The following is an 18,251-nucleotide window of genomic DNA, read 5'->3' as shown; positions in this document are numbered from 1 at the left end:
CAGTCAGATCCCTCTGTGAAGCACTGCCGCTGCCCTTTGTCCCGGGACAAAAGCAGAGGGTACTTTGCATTTGCGCTCAGTATCTCTTCTGCCGCTTGCAAACATGCTGCGTGCTTGACGGGAACTCAGGTAACGAGGAGGAGCTCGGAAACGGCTGGTGCAGTGTTCCCCCAGGCAGAGGGAAGCCCGGGCTCAGCAAGTCAGCTGCGGCACTGGTAAGAGCTAAATGTTGCTGGATTCCACTGAACTTTTGGAAAAGGGAAGGGGAAGGGACAGAGCAAAGGAAAATTACAAAGAAAACTGATGAGGAGGAAAATGCAGACCAAAAAAAATGAAAGGGAATTTGTTTGACGAATATTCATTAGATAGCCAAAAAACCCTGAGACTTGGCAGTCCAGCAGAGGATAACTTTCGCTACAAGACATCCTGGCTTCAGTGGCAAAGCAAAAGCATTAAAAACAAACCAGCAACAAATAACAAAGAAGCAAGGGATGCAGACAGAGCTCCACAAGTTAGAGCTGAGAAATGTAGAAAACTGTAAGGGAAGTATCTGTGTCTACAAGCCCAAGTATTTAGGAGATTGTAGGAAAACACCTCACAACAGTATAAACCCCCACAGACGGGAGACTGAAGAACTACAGACACTCTGTAGAAGAGGCAGACGGCTGGGAACACTTTTGCTTTGCGGCTGGAGTGAAGCAGGACAGCATCCTCCAGCACCGGAGGAATCTCGGTACACAGCATCAGCAACTGAAGGAGCCCCTCAGGCAGCATCTACGGGCGATGAAGATTTCCAGGTCAGCAGGCTCACAGCAACTTCCACCAGAGTCCTGCAAGACTCGGGTGAGGAGGTCTCTGACTGCTACTCATTTCTAGCAAGCCTCGGAAAGGGCAATTTTAGAAGCTTCAAACACGTGGTGCCAATCGTCAAAGGGAACCTGCAGAACGACCCAGGTAACTACGCTGCGGTCGGTTTGATCTCAGTCCTGGACAAAGCAGGGGAAAAGCTGATCCAAAGTTCACCTGATAAGGAAGGCTCCAGGGGGAGCACAGCTAGGGCTAAGCAACGTGGCTGTGGAGAAAACGGGCCATGAAATAATCTCCTTTTATTGTCGGATGAAATTACAGCTGTGAGGGACAAATGTAATGGGGGCGTTCTTGCAACTGTCTGCTCAAAAAACATGATAATGTCACTGAGATGTACTAAACTGAGGAGGAAGAGGATGGTTTCTAGAGGCATCCCACAGAGCGCAAGACAGGGCGTCCAGCCCTAATCCCAGCAACCCAAAACACTCATCTCCCCACCCCGAAGTGTAAAATCATCGCCGACAGGACTTGCGGGAGACATGGAGGTTGGTGAGCGGTGAACAGCGACAAGGACAGCACAGTCATAAAGCCACTGGGGAGGCTGGGGCTGGGCCAATAAAACATGTTTTAAATAAACCAAAGCCAAGGACTCAAGTTGTACTCGCAGGAACAAAATCCCTGTCCACAGCCCGAGGGAGTGTCCCCTGCACAGCGAGGGCGCTGGGAAGGGCTGGGTGGGCACACAGGGGACACCGCACAGCCTTCGCTCCCAGTGCAGCGCTGCACCAACCAGGGCAGAGACAAGCCGCAGCCCCGGGGAGGGGAGCACAGCCCAGGAGCGACAGCTGAAAGGCAGCATTTCGCGTCAGCCTTCCACTCCCCCATCTCCCTCCCAAAATGGGTTTTGGCAAAATTGAAATTGCATTGCTCCAGGTTTTTCCAATGAAATGGAAAAAGAAAAAAAAAAAACAAAAAACCAAACCTTCCTTTTGGGTTGAACGAAACATTTCCTTCTACCCAGAACAAAGCACTCTGCTTCTCCTTCCAGGTCTCCGATAAAAGCAAAAGAAGGGACGGCACTGCCTGCCAAAGCAGTGCAGGGGAGCGGGAGATGCCGCACTGCTCGGCCAGCTACGTGGAGCCAGAGAAGGAAAACAGATAAACTGCTTGTAGCTTCGTAGTCAGGCACTCAGCAGGTCCCAGTCCCCACTCTACAAGGTATTTATGGCTTGGTGGACAAACCCAAGAAAAGACAAGAGAAATCCTTCCAGAAATACCCTCTGGCATAAGAATCAGCCCCCTTTTGAGAGGTGGGTTTGTGCCTTCTCTGGTGCTCGACAAGACAGCTGCTCCTCCCCGCTGCGGTGGGCAAAGAGCTCAGGACATTTTTGCTGAAGACTGATGGGCAAATTCAGCTGAACGCTCCCAACCCTGAAAAAAGTCCACTCAGCTGTGATAACTGTCCTCCTTGCTGTGGCATCAGTGACGTTGCTGTCCCAGTATCCTTTTAAAAACCTGGAGCTGGATGCAGTATTTTTTGTTAGGGAGACTCCAGAGAGGAGCCACAGAAATTACTCACAACAGGCAGAACAGATCCTACCAGCGCACCCTGCGGAGCTGCCCAGCTTATCAAAAGTAAAATCAATAAAAATCAATCAATTCACAGGGCGGAAATTCCCAGGCACTACAAGATGCGTTATCTTAGCAGAAATTCATTTGCTCCCCCAAAACGCAGCCCCGAGCTCTGCCCCCCCACCTCCCACGAGCACCGGTTCACCTGTGCCGTTGGCTGTGCCATTGGCCATGCTGGCGTGCTGCGTGCTCTTGGCCTGCTGCCGGTGCCGGCTCCTGGCGCTGGGACTTTGCTCTCCGCTCCCCGTGTTTTGCCTGGCCACTCCAGCCGCATGCCGGTGCGTCCTGCAAGGGAAAGAAACAGGGGAGGTGAGACACACCGCTGGCCTCACAAAGAAAACCCCGCTCCCGCCTTTTTGCCTCCGTCTCATGCTAGTTCTCCCCCAGCACAGCCATCGGTCTCCCCTGAGAACGGCCAGCGTGCAGCCACGTGCCTCAGCACGCAGCCCCACGCCTCTGCTCCTCCAGCAGAGCCCTGAACTTCACGCTGCTTACTCGGACCTGCCAGCCTGCCCGCGGGCCCTGGCACCCGCCTGCCGGTGGCAGAGTCCCATGGAGAAGCAACCTGGCTGCCAAAGCCCTTGCTTTTGTTTGCAGGTGCTCACCCCGGCCCGCCCCACCTGCTGAGGAACGGCCCCAAGCACTCACGGCCAGAAACCTGCTTGCGGCACCGAGCCGTCATGGCCCCTGGCAGTTTGCTCCTTCCATCCCTGCAGTAAAGCTCCCAGGAGAGATCCCGCACCAGTGCCAGCTCCTGCACCGCGGTGCCACGTCAGGCACCGGTGGGAACCCTCACCGTGCCTCCCGCCTGGCTACAAGCTTTGCGCAAAAGTGGGCGAGGAAGGTGCAAGCGTTCGCCATTGCCGGGACGGCTGGGACAGCCGTGGCCTCTGGCCATGGAGGGAACAAGCAGCCGGGAAAGACAGGAGCTTAAATCATGGCACGGGTTGCGACTGGCTCGGATGCGGCTGCTCCATCTCTCGGGGGGGTCTTCTCTTTGTGCCACGCTAGAGCTCCCTTGCCACCGCATCCCCTTCGGCAAGCTCTCCCCCTCCGACCACCCTGAGCCCTGAGGCAGCCCAAAGGCTTTCAAGAATTCAGGGTTTTCAGGCTGATTAAGAAGCCTAGTCGGTACCGCAAGCGGGGAGGGGGCCAGGGCAGGGCGGGAGGGGCGGGATGCTGCCTTCCCGCATCCGGGGGCCAGGGGAGCAGCGGCACAGCCCGGCCACCTCCACCCAGGTCCCTGGCCCGGGGCAGTGACCGCAGAGGGTGAGGACCGCAGGGATTAGGAAGTCTGTTTGCCCCGGCCAAGTTCTGCCCTTAAAAGGGCAAAACCCGCAAACTGTCCCCACGTCTCCGGGTTGGAGCTGGGAGGGGACAGCAGCTTGGCAGCGACAGGGCACAGCATCAGTCATGCCACCCTCACCAGCTCCAGCAAGCCCTCGGTTCCTCCCACTCGCTCCAAAGCCGCTCTCCTTGGGGAGCAGCTCTCGACAGCGGGCAGAGGAAGGGCCGGGATCGGGAGGAGACATGGGAAAGCAGGAGATGGTTGTTGAAAATAGATCAGATAAGAGCCACGGGCAGAACAGCCCATGAGCAGGAGCTGCCGAGGCCGCTTCAACCGGCCACGGACCTTCAGCCCCGCACAGGGGCTCCTCGAGGCACTCCTCAGACAGTGAGCTCACCCCAGAAACCCCAGCTACCCCGGACACCGCTACGTGCTGGGGCTTTGCTGTGGCCACCAGCACCTGGGGACTCGGAGCAGCTGCAGGCGCAAAACGGGCTCCTCTTCCCCCCTCGGGAGGCGAGGGTTGCCCCTCGCTGCCCGTCCACGGGGCTCAGCAAGGCAAACAGGCACCACGCGCTTCCTGGAAGCTGACCAGGACCCACATCCCCACATTCACCCCGTGGGGAGGCGGTGCGGCCCCCGGAGCCCCAGCCGGAGGGGAATGGGCAGGTGGCACGGTCGGCAGGAGCCGGTCCTGCCGGGAGCGGCCCCCAAGGCACGGGACGGATCTGGTCCCTGCCCTTCTCAGCACAGATGAGCTAAGCGCTGCCTGGAGAGTTTTTAGAAACCAAAACAGGATGTTTCCAGGCTGCCAGCCGGCCGCACAGGGTTACCAGGCCTGAATTAGCCGGCCCGCCGCCCAGCCCAGCCCTCCTACGAGTGCTCCCATCTGGGCATTGTCTTTTAATAGACGCGTGGAAACAAACCCAGCGAGGCCACGTGAGAGCGGCGGGGCTGGGAACGCGCTCTTAAAATAGGAGCGGGGAGAAAACAAGTCGCAGAGGATGGGAACAGCCTCTCGCGGCCACGCCAGTGGGACGGAGCGGGGCATGCGGAGGGCAGCCCACCTCCCAGGCGGCAAGACCCCCGCCGTCCCCGACCATCACGGTCCTCGGGCGGCTGCCCCATCGCCCCTCCTGGGCCAGAGGCAGAGGGAGCAGATGCCAAAGAGGAAAGCGGCGTCAGCCAGGGTGACATCAACCTTTCAGCTCCCCGCTTCTGCCAAGGCAGAGCCCCCGCACGGCAGAGACTGACGTGGGCCCCGGGCATGAAACCCAGGAACGGCCGCCTCCTCCCGCTGCGGTGGCCAGAAGGTCCTGGCATGAGACGCCAGCAGAGGTGGCAGCACCAGTCTCGGTCCCACTCGGCACACCGGATCGCAAACTGCGGCCGAAGAGGAGGGAGGGCAGAGCACGCAGCCGGGAGCCAGCACCAGCTGCAGCGGGTTGGGGCACGACCACTGGGAAACACAACTGGGAGAGCCCCGGCGCCACGTGGGCAGCGGGGCCTCAGCTCCCGAAACACGGAGCTGAGAAACTCCCCCTGCAAAGGGGGGGCAGGCAGCCACGTCCCCCAGCACCCAGCCCTCGTGCCTGCAGTGCCGGAGCAGAGATGGCACCCGTGTACCAGCACCCTGGAGCTGGGGCAGGAGGAACAGCCCCTCGCCCCACAGCAGCGGGACGTGCAGCCGAAGAGGCGCCCGGCTCCAAAACCCCGAACCCAATTTATTCCTGTTACCCACCCCCTTCCAGCTGACCCAAGACCCATCTCACGGCTTGTTCTCTAAGGCCCTGAGCCACCCCCCGGCCCCTCTGCAGCAGCAGGCAGCACACCCGCCACGAAGCACTGCCTGCCTCTCCCCTGCCTGTGCCGGGGCTGCAACCGGCGATCGCAGCTCCCCCGGCCTTTCGCTGCTGCTGTGTCGCACCAGAAGCCACACGCCTGCGGACACCCCGCAGCCGCACGCGGGGCTTTGCAGAGCAAGGGGTCTCACGAAGGGAAATACTTTGTCTGAGTGACCTGAAGGCGTGTCTCCCGCCTGCCCTCGGGGCTGCTCGTGCCCGTCACGAGCTGAACGGTGACTTTTGGACATCACACAAGCAGAGGAAGCAAAGCATGCTGCACTGAAGAAGTCAGTTGAGTTTGCAAAGCTCGTGACAGGTGACAGCAGTTTCTCACGGCCGTGCCTAGATCGCAATACCCGACGTGGCTCACGAGCTAGAGCCTCCCCGCAGGGCAAGCAGCAAACCAGGCTACTTTATTCCCTGCTGTCAGAAGAGGCCCCTTTGGCCACCACAAGACAAACGGGGATTGTGGCAACCCTCTCGGCACCCACGGCACCAGTTCTCAGCCGGGGACCTCTGGGCTCTGTTTTCTCTCCACACAGAGGGCTGTGGAATTTCACACCCTGTCACCAAGATTAGCAGCAAATCCCAGGATGACATTTGTTCAGGAGAAGAAAGAGAAGCCCTGACCAAGCAGTTTCCCTTGAGGGGACAGTGTAGAAATAGCTGAGGAGCAAAGAATGACCCTTTTCTTTCTGTCCTGCCTGTGAGCGAGTTTGCTAGCATCCATCACCAAGCCCATGAAAATAAACACGGCTCTGCGTATAAACAGAGCAAACATCAAACAGCATTCCCATGTGCAAAGGACCCGTACTCCGCTCCGGAGAAGGCAGCTGCCTCCATGCTGGGTACGTACAGCAATGCTCTGCCCCATGTAGCAGCAAGTACTACATCAAACTGTGGCGTTACATCCAGAACAACCCTAAATTCAGGTGAGCCTAGGATGAATTGAAAAGCAGCTACTAAGTTTCCCGTACCAGAGCAGCCACGGGATTTTTAATGATTGCAAGCGCTCTCTGAAGGTCCCCTGCAGAAGTACCGGCCAGACCTCACCACACTTCTCTCACACGCTCACAGGTCGAGACTACACCAAAAGCAGAAACTACTTACAGACAATCAGCAAGCAGTCAGGAATCAGAAGTCAGCAGTCACACCTAGTCACCAGGCCGAGCCACCCAAACTAGAACTTTCTTTGCAGGCTTTCTAGCACCTCCTGATAGCTGCGAAGTGGCTGCAAAGTCCAGCTCCCATCAGGACACTGAGCACTCTCTCACCCGTGAGAAGGCTTTAACACCCAGACAGCAGGAACCAAGAGGAGCGGCCACAACAAAAGGGCACAAACTGTGTTCAGCAACCGGCTCCCAATTTCCCATCCCGCTCCCTCCTCGGGTGGGAGACAAACACACAATATGGAAGGCCAGGGTCACTTTTTAGAGCCAAGAACATTTCTCCCCTTCACTCATCTCTTGTATGTGCCTGGCAGATGAAGAAGGAGCAGAAGAGCTCGAGGTGTGGGGCTTGTTGCCGAGAGTGCTCCTAAGCCCGGGGGCACGCAGCACCCCTTATCAGGCAGGCTGCAGCCGCCCTCTCTGCAGGCACACTTCTAACCAGAACATCTGTATAGGCTGCTGGGCCACTGCCATGCTCTGGAAATATAAATAGGTGTTAAATTCAACTCCATGTTGACAGTGTGACACGTCTCTCAATAACCACAGCTCCAAAAGGAGCAGCGCTGAGCCACTCCAGCCCAGCGAGAAGGCCAGGAAGGGCACCCTGCCAGGCACAGGATGGCCTGGTGCCCAAGCATCTCATTTCCTTTGGAAGCAGCTGTTATTTCCCTGCAGCTCTGCTTCTCCTGCTCGCCCTGGACCTTCGGAAGAGTCCCCCTGTGACCATCGCCCGGAGGGGAATTGTGCTTCCCAGCCTGGCCCAGTGCCTGGCCAGGGCTGTGCTCGAGGCAAGAGCGGGGGTCCCCGTCATCCCCATTTGAAGGGACCCCTGCAGACCAGCTCTTTGCTGGTTTGCCTGGTCACAGCCTGCCCCACACCTCCCTGGTAGACCAGTCCCTCAGCTGCCAGTAGAGCAAGCGGTGGAAACTAACTGGGTCATCACAGACCTGATATTCCTTGAGAAACAAATATTTTAAGAGATGCTCAGGTCAGCCGCACCCCGGCTGTACGGCCACCCCTCAGCATCTCCCAGCTCTTCCGTCCTCCAGGAGGTCGGCCAGCCCACCCCTGCTCCACACCTCCTACGGGCTGCTTTGCTGGGGGCTCACTGGGAGATCTGGAGTGGGGTCCGCTGCACAAGGATGATCCAGACACTTCCCAGCCGCCTCACGGCCGCAGCAACCACCCAGTAACAGACTGCCAGGCGCCTGCCAGCACAGGACCCTTACCTCGGTCTGCTTCCAAAGCAGTTTGTACTGGGAGGCTGGTGTCTGCCCTCTGTGGCTGCAGCCATGCTGCTGGGGTCCCGTCCAGGCACCTGGGACCCTGAATGGGTGAAGAAAAAGTGGGTGAAGAAAATGACTGAGGCACCCACTAGTTCTAGCCTCCTCCCCTCCCTCCCTCCTTCCAGAAAGGAGACCCAAAAGCACAACAGCTCCACATGTTACAGGACAGACCCACCAGCACGCAAGGACCCTCTGCCCTTATGCTGGGGTGCTCTCCTCTCCCACTGCCGTGCATCGGCATAGCCTGTCCCCACAGCACCCCGCGGCTCGGAGCGCAGCGCCAGGGAAGGTAAACGCAGGACTTTGCGGAACTGGCAGCACCAGGAGAGCGGCCGCGTTTAAGACTCCCAGATGTCACAGGCTTCATCTCCCACCGAGGAAGGGAAGGAGCCGAGGGAAAGCAATGCACCAGTCCCTGCCGAGCACAAACTCTGCTTGCTCCCCAGGCAGCCCCGACAGGTCAGACACCAGTCTGCGTCTCTGCGCACCCGTTGGAAAAGGGCTTCCCGTGGCAAGTGGTTCATCACATACAGAAGCCATTTCCCCGGCCCACACGGGACAGAGAGGGAAGGGGCTGAGCCGCACGGGCGGCTGGTGGAGGGCCCGGAGAAGGGCCGCTCCTCTCACGCTGGCGGGGAGGCAGGGCGTGAGCCTGTCGACGCTCCCGCTCCTGTCCCACCACGCGCTCCCTCCCGCGGGAGCCCCTGCGCAAGCCCGGAGTTGGGACGGGCAGGGGCCGGAGCCTTACCTGGGAGAGGAGGCGGCTGCTGGCACTCGGACGCTTGCTCAGAGGTCCCGGGGGCCGTGCTCTCAGCCCCGCTCCTCTCCCCGCCGCTGCTCACCGCCTCGTGCTCAGAGCCGCCGCATGCATGCGGAGACGGGCGGCACTCACCCTCTGTCACGGCACTGCCATTAGGCAGGCTTCCCAGATCAACAGCGGGCCCGTCCAGGAAAATCGTCAGCTCTCCGCCGGAGACAACGCTGCCTTTGTTCTCCGTCTGCAGGTCCAGGGTCAGCTGCCTGTTCTCCACTGTGGGAGATGAGGGGACACGGAGAAAAAGACCAAGCAGTCACCACTCAGGATGCCAGCCATGATGGAGGATGGCTCCACCACCCCAGCTCCCCCATGGGACGGGACGTCAGCCTCCTGGTCCTCTCCAGGCCTCCCCGTGCCCCAAAGGGCAATGTGCCTGCTCCCTCAGGGCCAGTTGTCCCAGCAAGCACCACTGGCATTGGCCCCACACCTACACGTACCTACCAGCAGTGCCAGGGGACACCGGGCCAGCCCCAGCTCCCGAGGAAGGTCCCCGGTCACCAGCCATTGCTCGCAAAGCGGGGTCCCTTCGCAGGGGTGGAGCTGCCCCAGGGCCCCTGGCTGCAACACAGCCAAGACCACCATCGCTTACAGATCCAGAAGCTGGGGCTGTAGGGCAGATGGCGGCAGGAAAGCCGAGGGATTCGGCTGGTTTGACACGACACAGGGGCAAGAAGGGTCCTGCATGAGGGTGACTGCCAGGCGCCTGGGACACGAAGCAGGCTGATGGCTACGCACCCAATGGTGCCTGAAGCCCTGGCCTGCGGCAGAGGAGCAAGCAGCATCTTCAGAATCGGGGCTATCCTCACGCCACCGAGAAAACCCAGGTAAGCAGCAAAGGAAAACCCCAGGCACATCCCTCCATCCTCATCCGTTCCACTGAACGCAACTGGCACAAAGGGCTGCCCCCAAACGCACAGAAACACTCCGCTGCGGCATCAGACCGCCTTTGCAGAAGCTTCTGGAGCGGGCGTGGGCTGGGAGGCTCCTGGAGACAGCCACCAGCTCCACTCCCCTCCCTCATGAGCCAGTTTGGCTCCAGCAGCTTAGCGAGGCTTTGCCAGTCACAGCTCCACGCACAGCTGGACACTGGCTTCGCTCAGGGGTAACGGTCCCGGGAACACCGCTCGCTGTCCTCCCCTCGGGCACGGAGCGAGGGGCTGCAGCAGCGGGGAAGGAGAGCCGATGAGCTGCACCGTGCCACGTGCCGGGGCACCCAGCAGCTGCTTCGAGAACCGGCGCCTGCCCTGTTTCACCGACACACGCTGGCAGCCACGGCCCTCTGCCTCCCTGCACCCCAGGACAGACACCCGCCACCCTTCCAGCTCCTCCGAGGCCTCCTGACAGCTCCCTACCGCGCACGGACGGCAGCAAGAGGTGTCCCTGGAAGCCACCAGCTCCCAGCACGGCTGGAGCAAGGCACGGTGCGAAGGGGCTGCCTGCAGGCCTCCCACAGCCTCCTCCAGCCCTGCACACAAAACCACCTACTGCAGAGCCGCTCCCCACAAGCGATGAGAGAACAAGACGACCCTCAGTGCCCGCGGGCAGGCAGGGCTCTCGCACCATCGCGGCAATGCCTGCCAGAGCCAGCAGGACTGAAACACCCTGCTCCGCCACAGAAGGCCAGAAAAATTTGGCTGCGCCAGCCTGGGACACCGGCCCAGACGCTTCCTGACTCATTTGCTCAAATAATATTTTTATTATACACAGATTGCTCATGATACAACGGCACCATTTTTTAGCAACCTGCTTTGTCCCAGTCCGCCGTGGGGATGGGGTGCAGTACCTGCCAGCGGGAGCAGGAGGAGGATGGGAACACGCTCCCCGTGGACCCCTCGTCCCGTCTCTGGCTCGGGGGGAAGACACGCTGGCGGGGCCCCAGGGTGTGAAACCGCCACCCAAACAGCACCTACGACTCCCGGCTGCCAGCCCAGCGCTTGCACAGCACCAGGGGTGAAGGCGCAGAGACCACGGTGCTGCTGCGCACCAGCCTGGCCATTGCCAGGACCAGAAGCAGCCGTGCACCTCTCGTGCCAGCCCAGAGAGCCGCTCTCGCCCTCCTTCCCTGTCCGGAGCTGCTCCTCCCCGCAGGGTGCCTGCCGGCCTCCCACAACTGGGAAGGGACACAAAGGGGACGGAGAAGGGGTCCGGCACGAGGCCGGTCACAGCACTCGCACCACGTGCGCTGGTCCATGGCCGGTAGCCATCCTTCCTCTGAGCCGACCAGTGCTGCGAGGGGGAGCCCAGCTGCAAGGCAGACGGCTCCGCGCTGGGATTCAGCACCCCCTCCTCCGAGCGGGTGCTCAACAGGCACCCCGAAGCCCAGCGCCACGGGGTCTGCGGGACAGGCTGCACCCCTCGTGAAAGCGTCTCAGGATTTTAGTGCCAAGGAGGCAAGTGTCCCCCCAGAGCCCAGGGTCCGGGCACGGCAGGAGCACGCGCTCACGGGGGCACAGCGCCGAGGCTGGAGCCCAGCTCTGTCGCTCATTACCCGCCCATCATCAGACAAGGGATTCTGCTAAGCCTGGTCTTACCCATCTGCCTAAAGGAGTTGCTCTCAGTTTGCTTCCAAGGGGAACCTATCTCACAGACTGTTTTAAGAGCCCGAGATAGAAGATGCTACTGAGCACGGCCAAAAACCAGAACAAATCCAGACCCTGTTTCTCCCCGGCTGCTCCAAGCCGTAGGAATTTGCATTTTCTCCGAGCTGTGCGGAAGTCGTGCCCGCACGCTCCGGGGGTCCCCTCCATCCCCCTCTGCGAGCGCCCGGCAGCCGAGCGCGCCGGAGCCGCACAAGCCCTCATTGTGCAGGCGCCCAGCTGAGGGGGCGGCAGCGCAGGAGCAAAGACAAGGTGTCTCCAAATGGAGGATGTGAACATGAACCTCCCAGCCGGCTTCCTTCTCCCCCTCTCCACCCCCTTCAGCTTTTTTAAAGAAAATAAACACTAGCAGAACCTTCCATTCACTGTCCCAGTCCAGCACGCGGGACGCACAAAGGGACATTGCTGTTACACCAACAGAGGGTCCCCTGAACGGCTGAGCACAAAGGCTGCCTGTGTCCCGCCGGCAGCCAGAATGTCAGAGGGATTATTATTATTTTGGGAGGGGGTCGGGGGGTGATTTGGTCCTGAATAAGGTCTCAGTTCAGCTACTTCCAGTGCCCCGCATGCAGCATCAGAGCTCTCATTTAGCAGAGGTGAGCTGGAATTCCCACCCAGCCCATTAAGCGGATTTACGGTTCCACGAAGCGAGGCTGGTAGGAGCCAGTGTGATAACGGCCCCGGGCTGAGCCCGAGCCCGAGCCCTCCGGGACCTCCAGGAACCACACGCGCCTGACGCCCATGGGCATAAGCACCAGAGAGCTGCTGCGTGGGAGGGGGCAGCCCCTCTGCCTCTTCCTCTGGGTTGGGTGGCTCCGTCTTCGCACACGCAGCAGGAAGATTTCCAGACAGACAGCTGGATGGTGCTTCCCCCCCTCTCAAGCTCCCCAAACCCTCATCGTGCAGTTCCACTGGATGCAGAGGCCAGTTTCCACTCAAACGACTCCACGCAATCGAAGCTGCGTCCACCATCGTCCCTTGAGAGCAGCCGGGACTGCCACTTATGCGAACAGAAGATAAGCAGATCCTCTGGGCTACCCCAAAAACCACGCGCTCCAGCCAGCAGCCTACTTGCCCCGCATCGATCCACAGAAGAATCAAATCCCAGAGCCAGAACCCTGCCCTGAAAGCACCCTGGCACTAGACAGAAAAAGCAGGGCAGAAAATAACATCAGCGGGGCCACTCTCGGCCCCAGTGGGAGCACTGGGCTGTGCCGGCTTCCCGCGGGTCTCGGGGCCCCTGAGCTACCCCAGAGCTCAGGGCTGTCAGGCAGGCAGCACCACCCACAGCACCCACCTCCCTGGTGCTTGGCGAGTTAAGACTAGCTGAACCCCTGCGCACACCTGCAGCCGAAGGAATGGCTCCATGCCGTGGCTACAGTCCCTCCGGGAAGAGGCAGGGGGAAGTTAGACCTTCCACAGCCATCCCTAAACCAAGGAGGAACCCAGAGTTTAGGGGAAGGACTAATCTTTGCTGTCCCAGGTAAAAAGTAAAAGTCTCCCCAGGCAGTGGGAAGCTTTGCCCCTGCTGCTGACCCAGTCTCGGCCACTGCAGCTTAGAAACAACTGTGTCCCACTCCATTTATCTGCTAGGTATAACCAGGAGGACCTCGGACTGCTGCTTCTTTCCTCTGAACCACCACAGCCCTGGGAAGGAAGACAAGATGGGAAGAGAGACTCAAAGAGCTATCTGCTGTCTGCAAAAGAGACCTGCCAGGGCGCGGCAGGACGGGAGCCAGCAGACCCTGCCTACTCGATGGCTTGGGCGCTTAGAGCGGCCTCCCATCCAAAGAGAGCCTGGAGGTGGCCAGGGCGTGGGGACAGTGCTGGCGGTCACAGTCCCATCAGCTCTGCAGGACGCTCGGGACGCGACACCCGAAAGGTGAGGCAGGGTAGGCAGGGTCTGACCCCGGCTGTGAATTACTGGCTTGGACAACCAGTTTTACAGGACTGTTGCCCAGCTGCTACAGAGCCAGCTCACTGAACAGGCACCTCAGCCAGTCTGCGCACGTGCCTTCGCAACTCCTCGCTAAGAGCCTTTGCTGCCGGGCCATGCAGCAGAGCTGCTTTGACAGCATATCCACGATGGGGGGGGGGGGGGGAGCTGCAGCTTTCCAGAGGTTTGGGGGTTTGCTGCTGGCTTCCTGGAGGGTCCCACGAGGCCGCGGCTCCAGCAGCTCTGCCTGGGGCGCAGCAGCAGGGAAAGAACAGGCTCTGCAGGAGTAAAACCCTGGCATGTGGTGCCACTCAAGAAACAGGAGCCTGTTGATGTAACTCGCAACCCGAGCAGCGAGCAATAAAAGCAAGCACTGTCATTTGCGAGCTGCGGCCTGGCTCACTCCAGCGCCTGCACAGACACCCACGGCTCAGCACACAGCGGGACCAGCAAAAACCAGCAAGGCCCAGTATCGGCTTCCAGGGGCAGACCGTGGTGCGAAGCCAGCCGGGGATGTTCCTCAGGCCTCGCGGGAGGAGGCGGCGAGGAGCTGCCGGAGCCCGGGAACAAAGCGGTGTCTCTGCGGCAGGCGGCAGCTCGGGGGCCGGGGCAGGGGGCTGTGCCATTGCAAATTAGCTGTTTTACGGGAGCCCTGGGAGCAGCTCCGTGGAAGGCTCCAGCTCATTTTCTGCGATTGAGCCCATTCTTACCCACCTCTCCGTCCCCCCGGCCAATCCCCTCTGAAAGCGGGAGGGTGCTGCCTGCCAGAGGAGAGGCCCCAGAGGCACCTGCCAAGGCGGTGGGAAGCGCAGCGAGCCCGAAAGCAAGGCTGGACCTGCCTGGAGCAGGAGCTCCTGTCCGACGGCTCGGACCGTCAGCTCCGGCAGGCTCTCCCCATCCTCCCGGGAGCCCGGGCCTGACCGGGCTCGTCGCTGAGCTCTTTTTCCAGGCTCCAGGCCTCAGAGCCGAGACTCTTCCACCTGAAGCGAGACGTGCTTGGCAGAAGGGCCGACAAAGAACGGGGGGAGCTCCAGTGTCTTCCTGGCAGGTGGGAGCCCTGCACGCACCGCCATAGATGTCACCGGCGGAGAGAACACCACCCCTGCCCAAAAGCAGAGCAACCAGAACGATTCTTCTGCACCAAGTAGAACAACTACAGGAACATAAACCGAAGGCCACATCTACGCTTACATACCAGTAACTTACAGAAAACCCCACCAAAACTGTAACAAACCCAACTAAGCTAGAAAGCGGGTCTGCTGCCCGGCAGGAGCAGCCCTCGGGGAAGGCACGCTCCTGCCGAGTGCTTCCCAGGAGGGGGAGAGGACGGCCAGGCCCCCGCCAGTGGCAGAGGGCACACGCGTTTCGGTGCCTTCGCCAGGCAGAGGGTCGCGGGCCGCAGTAGGACATTACTTGTCCGGCTCGGGATGGCTTGAAATCCCAAATGCCCTTTGCATGCCCTTGTGTGACCTGGCCCCCTCCCCAGGCTGGCAGGCAGAGGGAACGGGCGCTCCCCTCCCCTCAGCAGGCGAGAAGCCTCCTCGAGGAAAGGGTCTCCCAGGGACGCAGGCTCCCACGGGACCTCCGGGGGACCGGCAGCAGTCCGTGGCCCACTCAGAGCTGCAGCAAAGCCCAAAGGCCAAGCAGCGAGTCCACAGAGAAGAGGAGGGAGCAGACGCGAGGCTAGACAAGATGGGCAGATGAGAGCACGTGGCTTGTCCGGGCAGTGCCGGCTGCCCCCAGCCCATGGCAGCACCTTCCCGGCAGGGCAGGGCAGGCTCTGCAGCTTTAAGAGTCCTCCCTCCCAGCCCACGGTGTCAAGGAAAAATGTGACACGTTTTTTCTGGTGGATGTTAACAGACAAGCTAAAACAGCCAGTTGCCTTTTCCATTCATTTTCCACACAGCCCCCTGGGACGCCTGCTAATGAAAGAGCCGATTGTGCCCCTGCAGAGGAGCAGGCAGGTAGGGCGGGAGCAGCAGCGGCTCCAGGAGCCCAGCACGGCAGGGTATTCGCACAGCTCGGGAAGAAAAAGCTGCAGAGGAGGGTGCCCTGGGGCAGAGACCCCCGCTGCGGGCTGCCTGGCAACACCAGCCCAAGCAACAGGCAACCCAGCCCTGCAGCTACCCGGGGCGGACGTTCAGGTCCCCACGGGCGTCGCGAGACGACGGCAGCGGCAGCAGAGCTCCCCGCGTGGCCCTCGCCGCCCCAGCAGGACAAGGTGCCACCCAGGGGCAGGGCAGCCTGCCCGCCGCAGGGAGCACGGCGGGGACAGCGTCGCGGTTTCGTAGCCTGCGGCTGGCAGTGCCAGGGGAAGCAGCTCACCCCAGCCCCGGCACAGGGGAGAGTCTGAACCGGCCCCGTATCCCCCCGGGGCACGGGAGGCCCCTCTCCCCACTCAATACCAGGTCTGTCTCTCGCAAGCGGCGGAGCTTCGCTTGGAAAAGACAGAGCGAGCCTTTTCCAGCCCCGCACAGCCGCTCGCACGGCCCGAGCCCTGAATGGCCGCCTTTATGCGATAGCTGCTGTCACAAGCCACGCTCTGGCGACCACAAATGGCAGCAAATAGCTGAGGGGTTTGTGTTTCCGCGCAGGCTGCGGCGCCCTGGCTAACGGAGGTATGGCTTCCGTCACGCCCCAGCCCCCCCGGCCCTGACAGGCGGCCCAGGGCACACAATGGCGCCTTGTTCCCTCCTGGGGCAGGGGACTGCACGGCAGCCGCCGCGGCCGCCGCCTCGCCTCCCCGCTGCGCACCTACGGGGCCGGTGAGGCGGCAGGACCCTGCGGAGCGCAAGGCCCCCGGCCAGGGCGGAGGCCGAGGGACCCCGGCGGGGTCCGGCTTGTACGTACATTTCCCACCGCTCTTCAGCAGGTTGCCGAGGCTGACGGAGGCGGTGCCCAGCAGCTCGTTCCTCAGGGTATGGCAGCTCCACACCTTCAGGTCCAAGTGGCTCTGAGCCGTGACGTTCCTGCAGAGACCAGAGAAGGGGGCCGTCACCGTGGCCTCGTCCCTGCTCCACGCTCGGGAAGCGGGCAGTGCCAGGCCTGCCGGAGCCAGGGGGTAGAGGCAGGCGGGCAAGGCCACGGGGCAACGGGAGACCCCCCCTCCCGCCACCACGGAGACTTACAGGACGAGGATCTCGTTCCACAGCAGCTCAGAGCTCCCGATCTGCTTCCCCGTCTTCTTGGTCTCGCTGGGCAGCCCGTCGCCCGCCACCTCCACGTAGCAGTTCATCCGCGACAGGCGGCTGTGCGCCTTGGGCTTCACGGACACGACTGGGCAGGGGGGACAGGCAGAGGGTCAGGCAGCCGCAGGGGAGACCCTGTCCCCTGCCCCACACGCACACGCCCCATCCCTGCCAGCTTGGGGTGCCACGACCCGCTGCAGAGCCAAACTGCTTTTGGGAGAGGGGGAGCGAGAAGCGATTCTCCTGATGGCAGCAACGGCCGTACCCAGGGGCTCACGTCACCAGCCCCGGTCACTGCCTGTCCCCAGCTTCACCCATGCCTCGGCCCCACACAGGAAGGCTGCAGGAGTGTCACGGTCCCCACAGACACCACCCTACCCCAGGGCTTGTAGGCAAGGTGGGGGCAAGGGGTCTCTGCTGGAGCGGAGCCGGGGACGCAGCTCCAGGGGACGCAGCTCCAGGCATCGGGAGCCATCTCGCGGCCACGGGAGCACCAACGCGGCCCTGGCAGGGCCACGGAGCCACGTCCCGACGGCTGCTGGGGAGAGGAGGCGGCGGAGCCCAGCCAAGGGCCGCTCCACTTCCCTGAGCGCCCATGGGACGCTGGGCAGTGCTGGCCTTCCCCAGCCCCTGGCTCCCCCCAAGAAGGTCTCCCAGCCCAGCGCACAGGCAGAGCACACGCCCCGGACCAGACGCACCCGAAGTCCACATTCCCCGCCGCGGGACTCCCGACCCCCCCTCCGGCGAGGCAGCGGGACCCACCTTTCACAGAGAGCTGGGACTTCTCGCAGGGCGGCCCGGCCCTGGCCCTGCTGGAGCTTGCAGCGGCCATGGCATTACCCCTGGCTGGAAGCAGAGAGAGAGGAGACTCCTCAGCACCGCTCCCACCACGCAGAGGAAGCCGGGGCTGCGCTGGGGTCCCAGGTCAGCCCCTCTGGGCCCTGAACGCAGCCCGGCCGTTACTGCAAGTGACCCACGCGGCAGGGAGACTTGGCAATGGACGGGCACACGCCTGGTAAACACAGGTTCCCTCTCACTCCTGATAAACCAGCCCTGCACCGCAGGCAACGGCAACGCTGCGCCCTGGGGAGAGAAACTCCCCTTCAGCGGCGCTGCCGTGGCCTGAAGAGATCCGGGCCAAGCTGGGCAGCGCTCAGCCCTCTGGACACCCCATTTGGGCGGCTGCAGCTCACCCCGACCCAAAGGTCGCTGCCGATCGCAGCCGGCACGAGGACAGAGCAGTCTCCAAAGCCTTCAGCAGGCACGCTGTCTCACGCCCTGCTCTGCGCTGCTGAGCGGCGACGCCGGCTCACGAGCAGCCTGCGTGGCCACCGCACAAGGGATCCCTCGGAAAGGACGAGGCAGTGACACCGGTCAGAATAGAGGAGGGTCCGGTCACAGTATGGGGAAGCAGCTGCATCCCTCAAGGACGGCCCGGGTCTCTTCCTGGCAGCAAAATCCCACAGAAAAATCAGTCCCAGGTACTGTAACACACCGTGGAGGGGACGGGGACCGCAGCTGCTCTGAACACAGAGGAGGATCACACTGCGGAACAGGCTACAAGCCCAGGCCTCCACTTCCCCAAGCGCTCATCACTTCCTCGCTCTCCGGCACCATGTCACTGTCACCGCAGGCACAGCGCTTCCCCCTGTCCCTTCTGCTGCTGCTAGAGTCACCCACCGGGGAC

At 61.6% G+C, this 18,251-nt stretch overlaps 1 protein-coding gene across 2 annotated transcripts in view; it reads right to left on the bottom strand.

The window, feature by feature from the left end:
* Positions 1-18,251, bottom strand: part of WWP2 (WW domain containing E3 ubiquitin protein ligase 2) — a 43,875-nt gene that overhangs the window by 22,937 nt on the left and 2,687 nt on the right. The window contains exons 2-7 of one of the 2 annotated variants that reach the window (XM_075511161.1): positions 17,327-17,410; positions 16,505-16,652; positions 16,227-16,345; positions 8,775-9,056; positions 7,970-8,066; positions 2,585-2,724 (exon numbers count right to left, since the gene is read on the bottom strand). In XM_075511161.1, coding sequence (XP_075367276.1) covers positions 2,585-2,724; positions 7,970-8,066; positions 8,775-9,056; positions 16,227-16,345; positions 16,505-16,652; positions 17,327-17,410 — 870 coding nt within the window. The remainder of the gene's footprint in view (positions 1-2,584; positions 2,725-7,969; positions 8,067-8,774; positions 9,057-16,226; positions 16,346-16,504; positions 16,653-17,326; positions 17,411-18,251) is intronic. The other variant, XM_075511162.1, reaches the window with a different exon arrangement.

This window comes from Mycteria americana, chromosome 8, assembly GCF_035582795.1.
Source record: "Mycteria americana isolate JAX WOST 10 ecotype Jacksonville Zoo and Gardens chromosome 8, USCA_MyAme_1.0, whole genome shotgun sequence".
Taxonomy (NCBI): Eukaryota; Metazoa; Chordata; class Aves; order Ciconiiformes; family Ciconiidae; genus Mycteria; species Mycteria americana.
This window is presented reverse-complemented; position numbering and strand designations above follow the sequence as displayed.